The sequence below is a fragment of the Mizuhopecten yessoensis genome, unplaced genomic scaffold (genome assembly GCF_002113885.1).
Source record: "Mizuhopecten yessoensis strain PY_sf001 unplaced genomic scaffold, ASM211388v2 scaffold7901, whole genome shotgun sequence".
Taxonomy (NCBI): Eukaryota; Metazoa; Mollusca; class Bivalvia; order Pectinida; family Pectinidae; genus Mizuhopecten; species Mizuhopecten yessoensis.
The window spans coordinates 362,860-374,846 of NW_018407279.1; the positions used below are offsets into that span (position 1 = coordinate 362,860).

General features: G+C 39.0%; 2 protein-coding genes across 2 annotated transcripts in view; one reads left to right on the forward strand and one right to left on the reverse strand.

Moving 5' to 3' along the window:
- Nucleotides 1-1,099: 1,099 nt before the first annotated feature.
- On the reverse strand, nucleotides 1,100-5,531 carry LOC110454498. The gene is made up of 3 exons (XM_021504014.1): nucleotides 5,267-5,531; nucleotides 3,840-4,257; nucleotides 1,100-2,149 (listed from the first exon to the last, which is right to left on the reverse strand). Exons 2-3 carry the CDS (start codon nucleotides 4,249-4,251, stop codon nucleotides 1,467-1,469), a joined length of 1,095 nt encoding a protein of 364 aa, XP_021359689.1. The 5' UTR covers nucleotides 4,252-4,257; nucleotides 5,267-5,531; the 3' UTR covers nucleotides 1,100-1,466.
- A 4,536-nt stretch (nucleotides 5,532-10,067) lies between these two features.
- LOC110454487 overlaps nucleotides 10,068-11,987 on the forward strand; it is a 17,044-nt gene continuing 15,124 nt past the window's right edge. Inside the window, exon 1 of the mRNA XM_021503994.1 lies at nucleotides 10,068-10,485. Coding sequence (XP_021359669.1) covers nucleotides 10,141-10,485 — 345 coding nt within the window. The 5' untranslated portion in view covers nucleotides 10,068-10,140. The remainder of the gene's footprint in view (nucleotides 10,486-11,987) is intronic.

An 11,987-nucleotide genomic window follows, 5' to 3' on the forward strand; every position in this document is an offset into this window, starting at 1 on the left:
TGTTTAGTTTTATAAGATTTAACGTCCTATTAACAGCTAAGGTAATTTAATTTTACCATGCAAGCAGATCCCGGGATCATCGGTCTGATTATCAATAATATAGCTAATCTTGATTGACAGCAATTGCAACATCGAGCCAATGTGGAACACATTTATTTTTTTATTTTTTATATAACCTTCAGGCCATTGTCCAACTGTATTTTTTGTACAATTGTTATGACTAATGTTGGAAATCTGCAAGGGGACGGAAATTAAACTGAAACAGTTTTGTGTTTTCCGCTTTTTGTTTCCGTGATACATCTCTCTCAAACTGGTACGAACCCGATATAGGAACGCGCGGTCTATCTACCGACATCACATTTGTTTATAAATATCTCTTCTATGACTATCTCGTACCATTACATACATGTTTTTATTCTCGTATACTAATATCCCTGTTCAAATGACGTCATCATGGTATATTAATACCCCTGTTTGGATGACGTCATCCTGGGCCCAGTTGCTCATGCTATTTTTTGTGCATCTTTAACACACAACCATTAAACTGGTTGCAACTGTCCAGATACCAAACATTAAATAGAGTGAATTAACATGCAAAATTGTGAGATTGTACCTTGTGTGTTGACAGAATCATCAAAGGTTGAAACATGTCGTTATACAGTGATTGTCCTAACCACCTTTTGAACAACTGGGCCCTGGTATAATCTTCCTGATAAATAATTCATGCATTTTTATATATATTGATTCACAGGGTCACGTTACAAATGTCTGAAATACACATATGCTATACTGATACGGGTCACAACACACATAAACATATATGTGTGTTGCGACCCGCATCAGTATATCATATGTGTATTTCAGACATTTGTAACGGGATCCTGTGATTGATTGAAGGCAAGAAAATCGTACCTGCGTTAGAATATTTTATTCCTGTTTGGCACAAATCGACCACATTGTGAATAATCAACATATTTGTATATACTTCTTTCCCGCACATTTCAACACAGGCAGTACACAGTTTGACAAAAAAATACCAAACAGATACAAAAACTGTACAAAACAAATAACAACAAATACAGGACATTTGAAATAACAGATAAATACAAAAACTGTACAAAACATATTACAACAAATACAGGACATTTGAAATAACAGACAAATACAAAAACTGTACACACATCAACATATAACGGCCAGACAAATGCAGGTCAAACAAATCTGATTCACATAAACACAAACAAGTAAATATGGTCGGCAAATATAGGTCTGACAAATATAGGCTAACAAATGTAGGTCAAATATCAGTCAGCGAAAGAAAAAGGAAATGCGGGTTCAACAAATGTAGGTCAGCGAATTAACTCGTCTCCGAGACGACAGTTATAAATCAGAAAATAAATTAATAACATTCAACGTAACATCGTCTAAAATATTTACATATCAAAGCAAACATAGCACTTCCGGTTTCACGAAGCGTTTGATGGCATTTTTGTCACCAGGTCTCTATATTTGGGTTGGAACTCCACATAACCGGTATCGTGTTTATGCACAGATTGTTTAAGACTTGCCTTGCGTTTCTCGAACTGTCCAAAGTTGATATCAGCATAGTCATACACTTGTAGGTCAAACGTCTTTGTGATGTCAAGTGTCACACGGAACAGTTCAAATACAATTAACACACCGGACTCAAGTTTGCTTCTCGGCACTGTCACGTGACCGTACACGTCTGAGGAATGTGCGTACTTGACCTCGCCCTCCGGGGTCACCATCACCTGGAGGTATCCTGTACACCGATTGCGGCGCTTCCCGTCCTCGATCTCGTCCTCAAAACGTTTCATATGCCGCCATCGTTTCGGTTTCTTTACCTTCTCACAAACGGAAAACGACTCCGGGTCGCCAACTCGGAGCTCCTCGGGTTTTAAAGTAGACATTCCCAGCGTAAGGTGAAATCTGCTTGGAACCCTGCCTCGTTCTTGTAATGGATTGACCTTAAGCATCAGGCCTTGACCAGGGTAGATCCTGCGCGCGAGGCAGCAGACGGAAGCAGGGTTTTCCACTTTGAGTCGGGCTGACCGGCATTCTTTATCCATAAGGTCGATATTCTCTCCAGTCACGTGATGAAACTGCAGTGGATGGTTTTCCCTCGTGACTGCAAGGACAACAAAAATACAGTTTATATACAACTATGGTTTGTTTGTGTCGTACTATGGGGATTAACGTCCTACTCAACTGCCAATGTAATGTAAAGACGGGTACCTGGGGAGGGGCCGCGGACAGGAAACAGTAGAGAAACGAGAAAATAAAAATATATATCCCAAGTGCTGCAATCGAGGTAAACAAATTTTGTTCTCCACAATGTCGGTCAGCATGGGACATTGAAGAATACCACCGATACATGAACAGATACTAAGTTATAAACTGTTGATATACATACATGCGATCAGACAGACACATACTAACGAACCGGAAACAAGGAAATAATGTTAGCTGCAAATTAATGGATATGGGGCGACAACCAAATGCAAGTTATTGGATTGGAGTCACTGAGAGACGGGAACTTACAAACTAGTGGACTGGAGACATGCGCAGACGGCCAAATAGGGACTACATTGTAATGGACTGGAGACATGCGCAGACGGCCAAATAGGTACTACATTGTAATGGACTGGAGACATGCGCAGACGGCCAAATAGGGACTACATTGTACTGGACTGGAGACATGGGCAGACGGCCGAATAGGGACTACATTGTAATGGACTGGAGACATGGACAGACGGTCAAATAGAGACTACATTGGAATGAACTGGAGACATGGGCAGACGGCCAAATAGGGACTACATTGTAATGGACTGGAGACATGGGCAGACGGTCAAATAGAGACTACATTGTAATGAACTGGAGACATGGGCAGACGGCCAAATAGGGACTACATTGTAATGGGCTGGAGACATGGGCAGACGGCCAAATAGGGACTACATTGCAATAGACTGGAGACATGGGCAGACGGCCAAATAGGGACTACATTGAAATGGACTGGAGACATGGGCAGACGGCCAAATATGGTCTACATTGTAATGGACTGGAGACATGGGCAGACAGCCAAATAGGGACTACATTGTAATGGACTGGAGACATGGACAGACGGTCAAATAGAGACTACATTGTAATGAACTGGAGACATGGGCAGACGGCCAAATAGGGACTACAATGTAATGGACCGGAGACATGGGCAGAAGGCCAAATAGGGACTACATTGTAATGGACTGGAGACATGGACAGACGGTCAAATAGAGACTACATTGTAATGAACTGGAGACATGGGCAGACGGCCACATAGGGACTACATTGTAATGGACTGGAGACATGGACAGACGGTCAAATAGAGACTACATTGTAATGAACTGGAGACATGGGCAGACGGCCACATAGGGACTACATTGTAATGGACTGGAGACATGGGGAGACAGCCAAATAGGGACTACATTGTAATGGACTGGAGACAGGGGCAGACGGCCAAATAGGGACTACATTGTAATGGGCTGGAGACATGGGCAGACGGCCAAATAGGGACTACAATGTAATGGACCGGAGACATGGGCAGACGGCCAAATAGGGACTACATTGGAATGGACTGGAGACATGGGCAGACGGCCAAATAGGGACTACATTGTAATGGACTGGAGACATGGGCAGACGGCCAAATAGTCTCTTGCATAACCGACGAGTCCTAGAAGAACGAAACAGCTGTATGTTTCAGTGTACTCAGTTTTGGCAAATTGTCCCTAGTACCAAATTTTAAAGGTGCAATCCCTATCAAAACATACAGAAAATAAACTTACACATGTTTGCCTGAACGTTGCCAAATTTAAGGTTGATTACAAGCCAGACAGGCTCACTGTAGTCTCGATCGTTCTCTACTGAACACCCATTGCACGTAATGCTCACGTGACTCTCGTACGAGCATAGCTTGATCGTACCAGCTCTCTGTAACGTGCGCACATTGGTCAGAAGTTTGACCTTATTAGTCAAAACTGCATCCTTAATGCAACTGATATATCGCGGGTCATGCTGGGTAAATCCAATGGCGGCGTGACCATTTCCGGTTATTTCCACGTTAACAATCTCTCCGTAACGAAGACAGTGTTTACTGAAGAGTATTCCTCCAGAGTACGTATGGCACCATGTGGCGCTTCTGTCGCTGTCTTTTGTCTTGACGTTATCGCCACTGTTCCTAAAGAATCCAACATCCATTTTGTTCTGAAAACAGGAAATGTATAATGTCCATTAAATGAATAACATTTGTTTTGTTTAACATATTGATCATGGTTTAATATTATCATACTAGATTCTTAGACAATAAGAATCGTATGTATCAGCCGCAGTAAGTCAACTTAGACAGACGATTGATATACTAAAGACAAACTCTCTAATCAATATAAGCATAAAACTAAACAATCAACAGAATCAAGACACACTCTTTTAATATGAAATAGAGGTCATAACTTTTCGATGACTTTGCTTGGGGACGTCTGACGCTCTTCAGACTGAGCCAAAGGGAAATTATCAACTGTCGGTAGGAAACAACTAATGTTTTTTGTATGGTAACACATAGCCATTATTCAGAATAAAGACATACGCTCAAAACTTAGATACATAAGGGGTTTATCCGGAAAATAATAAATAAATAAAACTGAAAAAATAAAATAAACAACCTTTGATATAGCGCCGTGTCTAGCTATAAAATAAGCCACTCTAAAGCGCTTTACAGTATATAGATATTCAATTGATACAATCAATACGATTAACATATACCATAAATAATGCACTAATCAAATCAATTTTGAGGAATATGCACACGCTGCCTTATCATGAGCCGATTAATAGTCCGATGCCACCTGGCTAATATCTCCCTACGTGTGTATGCCTCAGTTTCAAAGGAAAACTTCGTAAATAGAACCTATCTAAATGATACAAACAATTAACACAAAATAGTTCCTGCTGATTATATGTAAGTCACTCGGTGGAATAAATTAATTGAAAGTTTGTATTTTAAAATACGCCAAATAATGAATAAAATGAGATATTAACTTAAAGTTCCAATTTAACACTTGTATCATATATTTCTTTATGAAATATGCTTGCGTGTGTGCTGGAGATGTATTGTAATCATAAACACATTAAAGGAGTTATCTAATATTAAATATTACACAGGTGTTTACTAGACACAATATAATGTACATCTCAGACTCATTACGACAATACTAACCTCACGGCGATAAGTAATCCGTAACTTCTCTGAAATCTTTCAGACAACGCTTTCTTAAAAAATGATACAGCTCCTCACACCCTGACCACGAGTACAACTACTTGTGTTTACTGGCACTTTGTAATAAACCCTTGTATCAGTGACTAGAGGCCGTATACCGGAAGTCGACCGACATATTTGTACATGTTTAAGGGCATGACTAGTTCTCCGAGCACGCTGGTAGTAGTTTATGTGGTAAGTAAGGAGTCTCGAAGTCATGTACTGGGACGTCTCGCGAGAACTGACGGTACATTGTGTTGTGACAACACCTACGATACAAGTAAATGTGGTCACGTACGTGTTAAAATTCTGTCCTACATAGAGTCTTAAATATTTGAGTAAATTATTCACATCGAAATCTCTACCGGGCATTACATGGATTTCGCGGTCACGATGTATTATTTCAAATGTACTTACATGCAAATGTGCAATGTTGAACAATATAATAGGGTCAATATCAAGGTGGTTTAGTTTTATTGGTTTAAACGTCCTATTAACAGCAAAGGTCATTAAGTGCATTCCGGTGTTTAGTGCATGTGTCTGGAGATAGGGTATGTTGGTGGTAATTGCGACAGCGCGGATCTGATGCCGACTTGGGAACTATGCCTAGCTGAAATGTCATGTCATTTGCACCCAACACAATATTCCACCCGGTCACATTATACTAACAACGGATTAACCACTTGTTGCCATAGTCCGCAACGCTGAACGTAAGTCAGGAAATAATAATTACCATTGTTTTCCTCGCTGGGGCAAGTGTTCAACACTAAGGCCAAAGTGAGGTTCTGCCAAGCAAGGCCCTTAGATTGGTTTGGTTTAGTATTGTTTAACGTCCTATCAACAGCTATGGTCATTTAAGGATGGCCTTCCCTGTGTGCAAGATGCAGGCGTGTAGTGTATGCGAGTGTGTTTTAGGAGGCTGTGATATGTTGGTGTTGCAAGGCCCTTGGAAATAAAGGGTAGTTAGAAGTAGAGAGAAATATAAAGATCCCAAATTTTGCAATAGGTGCAGCAGATTCGTTTTGGTCAATTTTAAGAGAGGTCGGGTGGCGCAGTGGACAACGCACTCTCCTTTCATCAAGGCGATTAGACGTGAAAAGGTATAAGGTCACCTGCCCATCTACATGGATTTTCTTCGGGTACTCCGGTTTACTTACATATTATGACCTCCCCTCCCCATCCCCCGCGCTAGCATCCGTGCAAGTAAGAGCGATTCATACATGTGTAAGTTGAGATAACTTGTTTTGTAAGGTATAGCCTTTTTGCAGTCGTGGTAATTGGAGACTGCATTTTTTTTTTTTATTTCATCGACGTTCGTTACCGTCCTTAGAGTAGATACAAGTGTTGACACTACAAGTTTAAGCATTTAACCGGAAAAGACATAAGATAAACAGGAAACGCCCTTCAGGCTTATGTCCTGGTGAAAATCTAGGTTACATAATTTCCCTGAATTTTTTATTTTTTTTTCTAGAATTTTAAAAACTGAATGTCGGTGAAATTATTTTTCTTTCTGTGTCACGTAGTCGTCGGGTGACTAAATACATACTTGGCGTGAAATAGTTCGGTCCACTTGACTGTCCCTATGAAAAGCCTTGTGTTGTGTCATTGTTTGACCCACAGACATCAACAGGCTACATTCCAGCGAAACTGAGTGTGTGAAAACAGCGAGTTTAGGCTAAAATCACACCGCTACGTCAGCGCGAAATATCCAGATACATATTTTAATGTTATTTCACAATTATTTGTCCGTGGGGAATGTTCAGATATAGGCGTGCTGGTCACTTTATATCGGTGTGAACCTAGGAAATGTCTGTATAGTCATTTAGTCATATCAAAACTAATACTAATATGTTAACTCATTCACCCCTGAAGACACATTGGAACTCTTTCAATTCAAAGGTTGGAATAGTCCATTATGAAATTTCAGGGATGCGTGTTTGTCTCCTTTTGATAGCGCGGAACTGATGCCGACTTTATAGTGCTACCTCACTGAAACATACTGCCGAAGACACCCAGCAGGACACCCACCCGGTCACAATATATTGACAACGGGCGAACCGGTCGTCCCACTCATAAATTGCTGAGCTTTAAGGAGGAGTAGAAACTACCATTTTCAAAGACTCTGGTATGTCTAGGCCAGGGGACAGAACCCAAAGTCTTCCTCACAGGGGCGAACGCTTTACTAAAGGCTAAAAGTGAGGCATTGTCAAGGAAAACATTAGGAAGAAGAAAGTTGTTTTAATAAAAGAGAAAAGATAAGATCCCAAATTTAGTCGCCTCTTACGATCATGCAATGGGGGCAGCAGGTACAATTCTTACGCCCTACATGCAGGGACAGACAGGTGGTAGGTCATTTTTAGATATTTGTGGTAAAAGAACAGATGTTTTAATTTTTACATGACATAGAAAACCATTTATTTTGGAAATGTAAGTAAATCAAGTATTTCAATCTGAATTGTAAATCGGAGTGTAAAAGTATAAACTGATCTGATGCCTAATGATAGATCCGGTTTTTGGTCAATATCTTCTCTTACTGATAAAAATGATATCGAAGATGAAGTACATTTTGTACTACTTTGTCCTGCATATTCTGATCTAAAAAAAAATGATACATCAAACAGTATTATTATCGACATCCAAGTGTCTATAAACTAATAGAATTATTTACCTGTAAAAGTGTTAAATCTTTAAATAGACTGGGTAAATATTTGTGGCACGCTACTGCTAAAAGGAAAATTCTCATCGCTCAGTTGTGATATTATATTAAAACATTATTTGAAACTACTTTGTTATAAGTGTTCATGTATAATAATAGTTATTTAAGGCTCGTTAATAGCGCGTTAATTAGTACTTTGATGACATCCCATGGTTCTTTCTGGCTGTTTTAAGTTATATGTAGTGTTTTCATTATGATTTCATCCTTTTATGACGTCACATATATACAGGTAGTAACGTCACACATATGATTATTATACAACTATGGACTTTTGTGCTGGTGAATATGATGTGATATGAGCCTGAAAGAGTGATATTAACTGAGGCGAAGCCGAGGTTAATATCACTCTTTCAGGTTCATATCACATCATATTTACCAGCACAAAAGCCCATAACTGTTTTATTATATGCTTCAACAATAAAATAAAACAAAACAAAACTAAAGGTTCTGATTTTTGTACGCGAGCCTCCGTGTAAAATTTAGCCAGGTTTGAATACAACTGTTCATCATTGTAGCTTTCGAAGGTATCGTCTAGATTCTTTTTCTTAAGATAAGCATTGAGGACATGAACTGCTTGTTTAATGGCCTTTTTTTTATGTTAACAGCATCTTTATCCTCGAATAGTTTGGGTAATTCACGGAGGAGAAACGATCGCCAGCAGCCATCTTCTAATGTCGTCTGACAGATCGCGTTCCAGTCTAATTGCGCACGCGCTACGACAGGTTCCGGGGTTTTTCCATACAGGCTATATTTAGAAATCTATATTCACCGGATAACCAGTCTACATGAGTTTTTGAGGACGGGTCACGTGTATAGGATCCGACCAATGTGATTGCGAGAAACGTTCATGCATATAATAAAATGTTATATACTGTCCTTCTCACAACTTTACGAAAAATCATGCTGTAAAACTGCAAGTGATATCATTATTACATGTCTGTATGCATATATATACTTGAATGGAATTGGACTCCGCCATCTTGTACATCACATGTGAATTTTGAATATTTAATTATGTGTTTGTTACCTATATGCTGTATTGCATTTGAATATAATAAAACCTGAAACTTGAAACCTACTGCACATATGAATTACTGGATTGAGACTCTGCTGTATTTAATGAGAGAATAACTGTACGTGTGTTGTATGTACAGTTGTGGGATCGCACAACGTTACACGATGTGTGAACGATGCAAATCTGGACGATTATTACTTGTGCGCGTTGTGCGGTAACAATCGTGGTTGGTGTAAATTGAGGAATGACTTAATAATATATACGGTTTCGTGTTTAAACATATATACTTGATTTCTTAAGTATGTGTCTATATTCTAGACACATCTATAAGCTCATGTTTCAAACTATATTTCCTTAACATTAGAACGCTCAACTAAAGGCCAAAATTGAGGCATTGTCAATGGAGAGGACCTGTTATAGGATCTTATAGCAGACTCAATTCGGTGGCTCTATATTAACATGATGTGACTTGATTCAAATCCAGTCATTCAAATGCTCACCGCCTGTATTGCCGTGGCACGGAGACAGTGTGCTGTGTATTATTTTTTAAATTAAACAACGATTTATTGTTGATTAATTTATAGTTGTTAATACAGATTAAAAAAAAACTATACTTTTTTAAACTGTTGATCAGTTGACATTTGGTGAGTGAGTAGGGGTGGGACTTGTGTTTCCATAGTGAGGTCAGAGGTCATAAAACGGTACATATAGTTCTGTTAACATTACTACTAAATTGTTGTTATTGAATCATATCTAGAGGGACTGCAACACAAAGGTAAATTTAGTTGTTGAAACCCGATAATGGATATTGAATCAAATATACATGCTTATCTGATGGAACCCGGATCTCTCTAATGGAACTCATGAGTACGTCTGATAAAGAGATGCTCTTAAAGTACAATCGTAATATGAATGCAAATTTAATTATAGTTATCTGTTAGCTATGAGTTTCAAGGGAGTACTCAAAGGTATATCATAAATATTAAAGTATTTATCAAAGTATCGTTATACACACATCCTATGTTGATATTCACTGACGAGGATAGTTGTTGATCGAGCACGCGCGTTATATTGTTATCAACAGTGGTCAACAGTGATAACAAGATGCAGTTTTTAAGATTCGGTAAATATTTCCAGTGTATCGTTATCGCATTGATGTCTACTCTAGCTGTAGTTGTGACATCACAGTGTCTAGATATATCAACGTTGGATTCATATCTCCATGGAAACAGACTGGAATGCTATGGCAACTGTAAACATGTAATCTCGGGTGTGTTTGCCGCTGTACTTTGTTTGAAGGAATGTTTGATGTTTTCCTTTTGTACGGCTGTGAACTACAATAAGGATGCACTAGAGTGTCAGCTAGTGTACATCCAAGGGGCACTGCAATCCGATATGGCAATAGCCAGCAACGACTGGGAGACCGTATACTCCACCGGTATACCTCAGGTAAGTTCTTATTTAGAATGCCATGGGCATATCACATGTACATTTGCACCATTGGTTGTTAACGCAACAAATAAACCACCTGTAAATTCTGATTTTTTAAGCAACAACAAAAAGGTAATTTCTGACTGTGTACACCACCGACATACAACATGTTTTGTTTGTCTGGGGTTTATGTTTGTTTATCTTATTTTGTTTAACGTCCTAATAACAGCCAAGGCCATTTAAAGACGTGCCTCTATGTGTTTTGTGTAAGCGTGCATGTGTGTTTGTGTGCCGGAAACAGGGTATGTTGGTGAACTTGCCTCCTTGTGCTATCTCACTGAAATACCCTGCCGAAAGCACCGTACCCAGCTCAGCATTCCACCCGGTCACATCATACTGATGTTTGGGGTTTAACATCCTCTCAAGAGCGACGGTCAAATGATGACTGATGCCTACGGAGACACCAACGAAAATGGAAAGGGTAGGAAAGTGAGAATGGGAAGAATAATTCCGAAGTGTGGCAATGAAGTCAGCAGTTCTATTTTTAATTTCTAAGTATCCTCTCCTCTTATGACATTTAATAAGGTACATGTAACCGGGTATTCAAATTGACCACCAAGTCGTTATTTGTCGTGAATTCTTTATTCAACATAGGTTTAAAACACCTACACTCTGTAACAAACACAAATTAAAAGACTACAATTACTGGGAGCGTATAGACATTACACATATAGGTTATAAGAAAGGGAGGTAACTCGTAGATATCACTAGTTACATTTAACACGAATATAAACTATAAATGGACACATTTAATTACATTTTACCTAGATATCAACTTCGTAAGAATTATTATTACAATCATGCTATTTAAATTATATTAAATAGCTAACATAACATATAACATTAAACTGATATTTCAGAGCGAAAGATCTACTTTCCTATAAATTACTTGTAAAGATCTACATCATAATGCACATAGATAAACTGGGTTTTCCCATAAATAAGTATAACATTTAAACATAAGTAATGCTTCAACGGCTATAAAAAGGATTCAGATAGAAATGACATATGACATCTAGTTGGCAGTTGCGCCCCCCCGGGGGAGGCCTGGTGGTATACCTGCTGCTTTATTTTTGTTAGTTTGAACAATTCTACTCTGTTTCCTTGTACAACTATACACACATTCTCACAAACACACCCACAAAAACGTACAAACACATCTCCTCCCATCATCAACCATAACAAACTTTTTGGACACACAGTTCGGCTCAGGTAGGATCGAAAATTCACTCGAACCAACTCATAGAAAACACCCCCTACTTTTGACATACAACCAATCAAAACCGAGCTTACAAAAGCGAACAGGTCCTCTATCACGGCTTATTCAAACATATATAGCGGAACAGAATCTAGCTCAGGTAGGATCGAAATATTTACAACAACCACTCGAACCCGATAGCTCCCTGATGACACCCCCTTCACAATAAAATAAATTCCAATCCAATACCCATTAGAACCTG

Coding starts and splice junctions, on each gene's coding strand:
- LOC110454498 (XM_021504014.1), bottom strand. CDS start 4,251: ATGGATGTTGGATTCTTTAGGAACAGTGGCGATAACGTCAAGACAAAA. Junction 2,150..3,839: donor CAACGTTCAGGCAAACATGT/GTAAGTTTATTT, acceptor TTGTCCTTGCAG/TCACGAGGGAAAACCATCCA.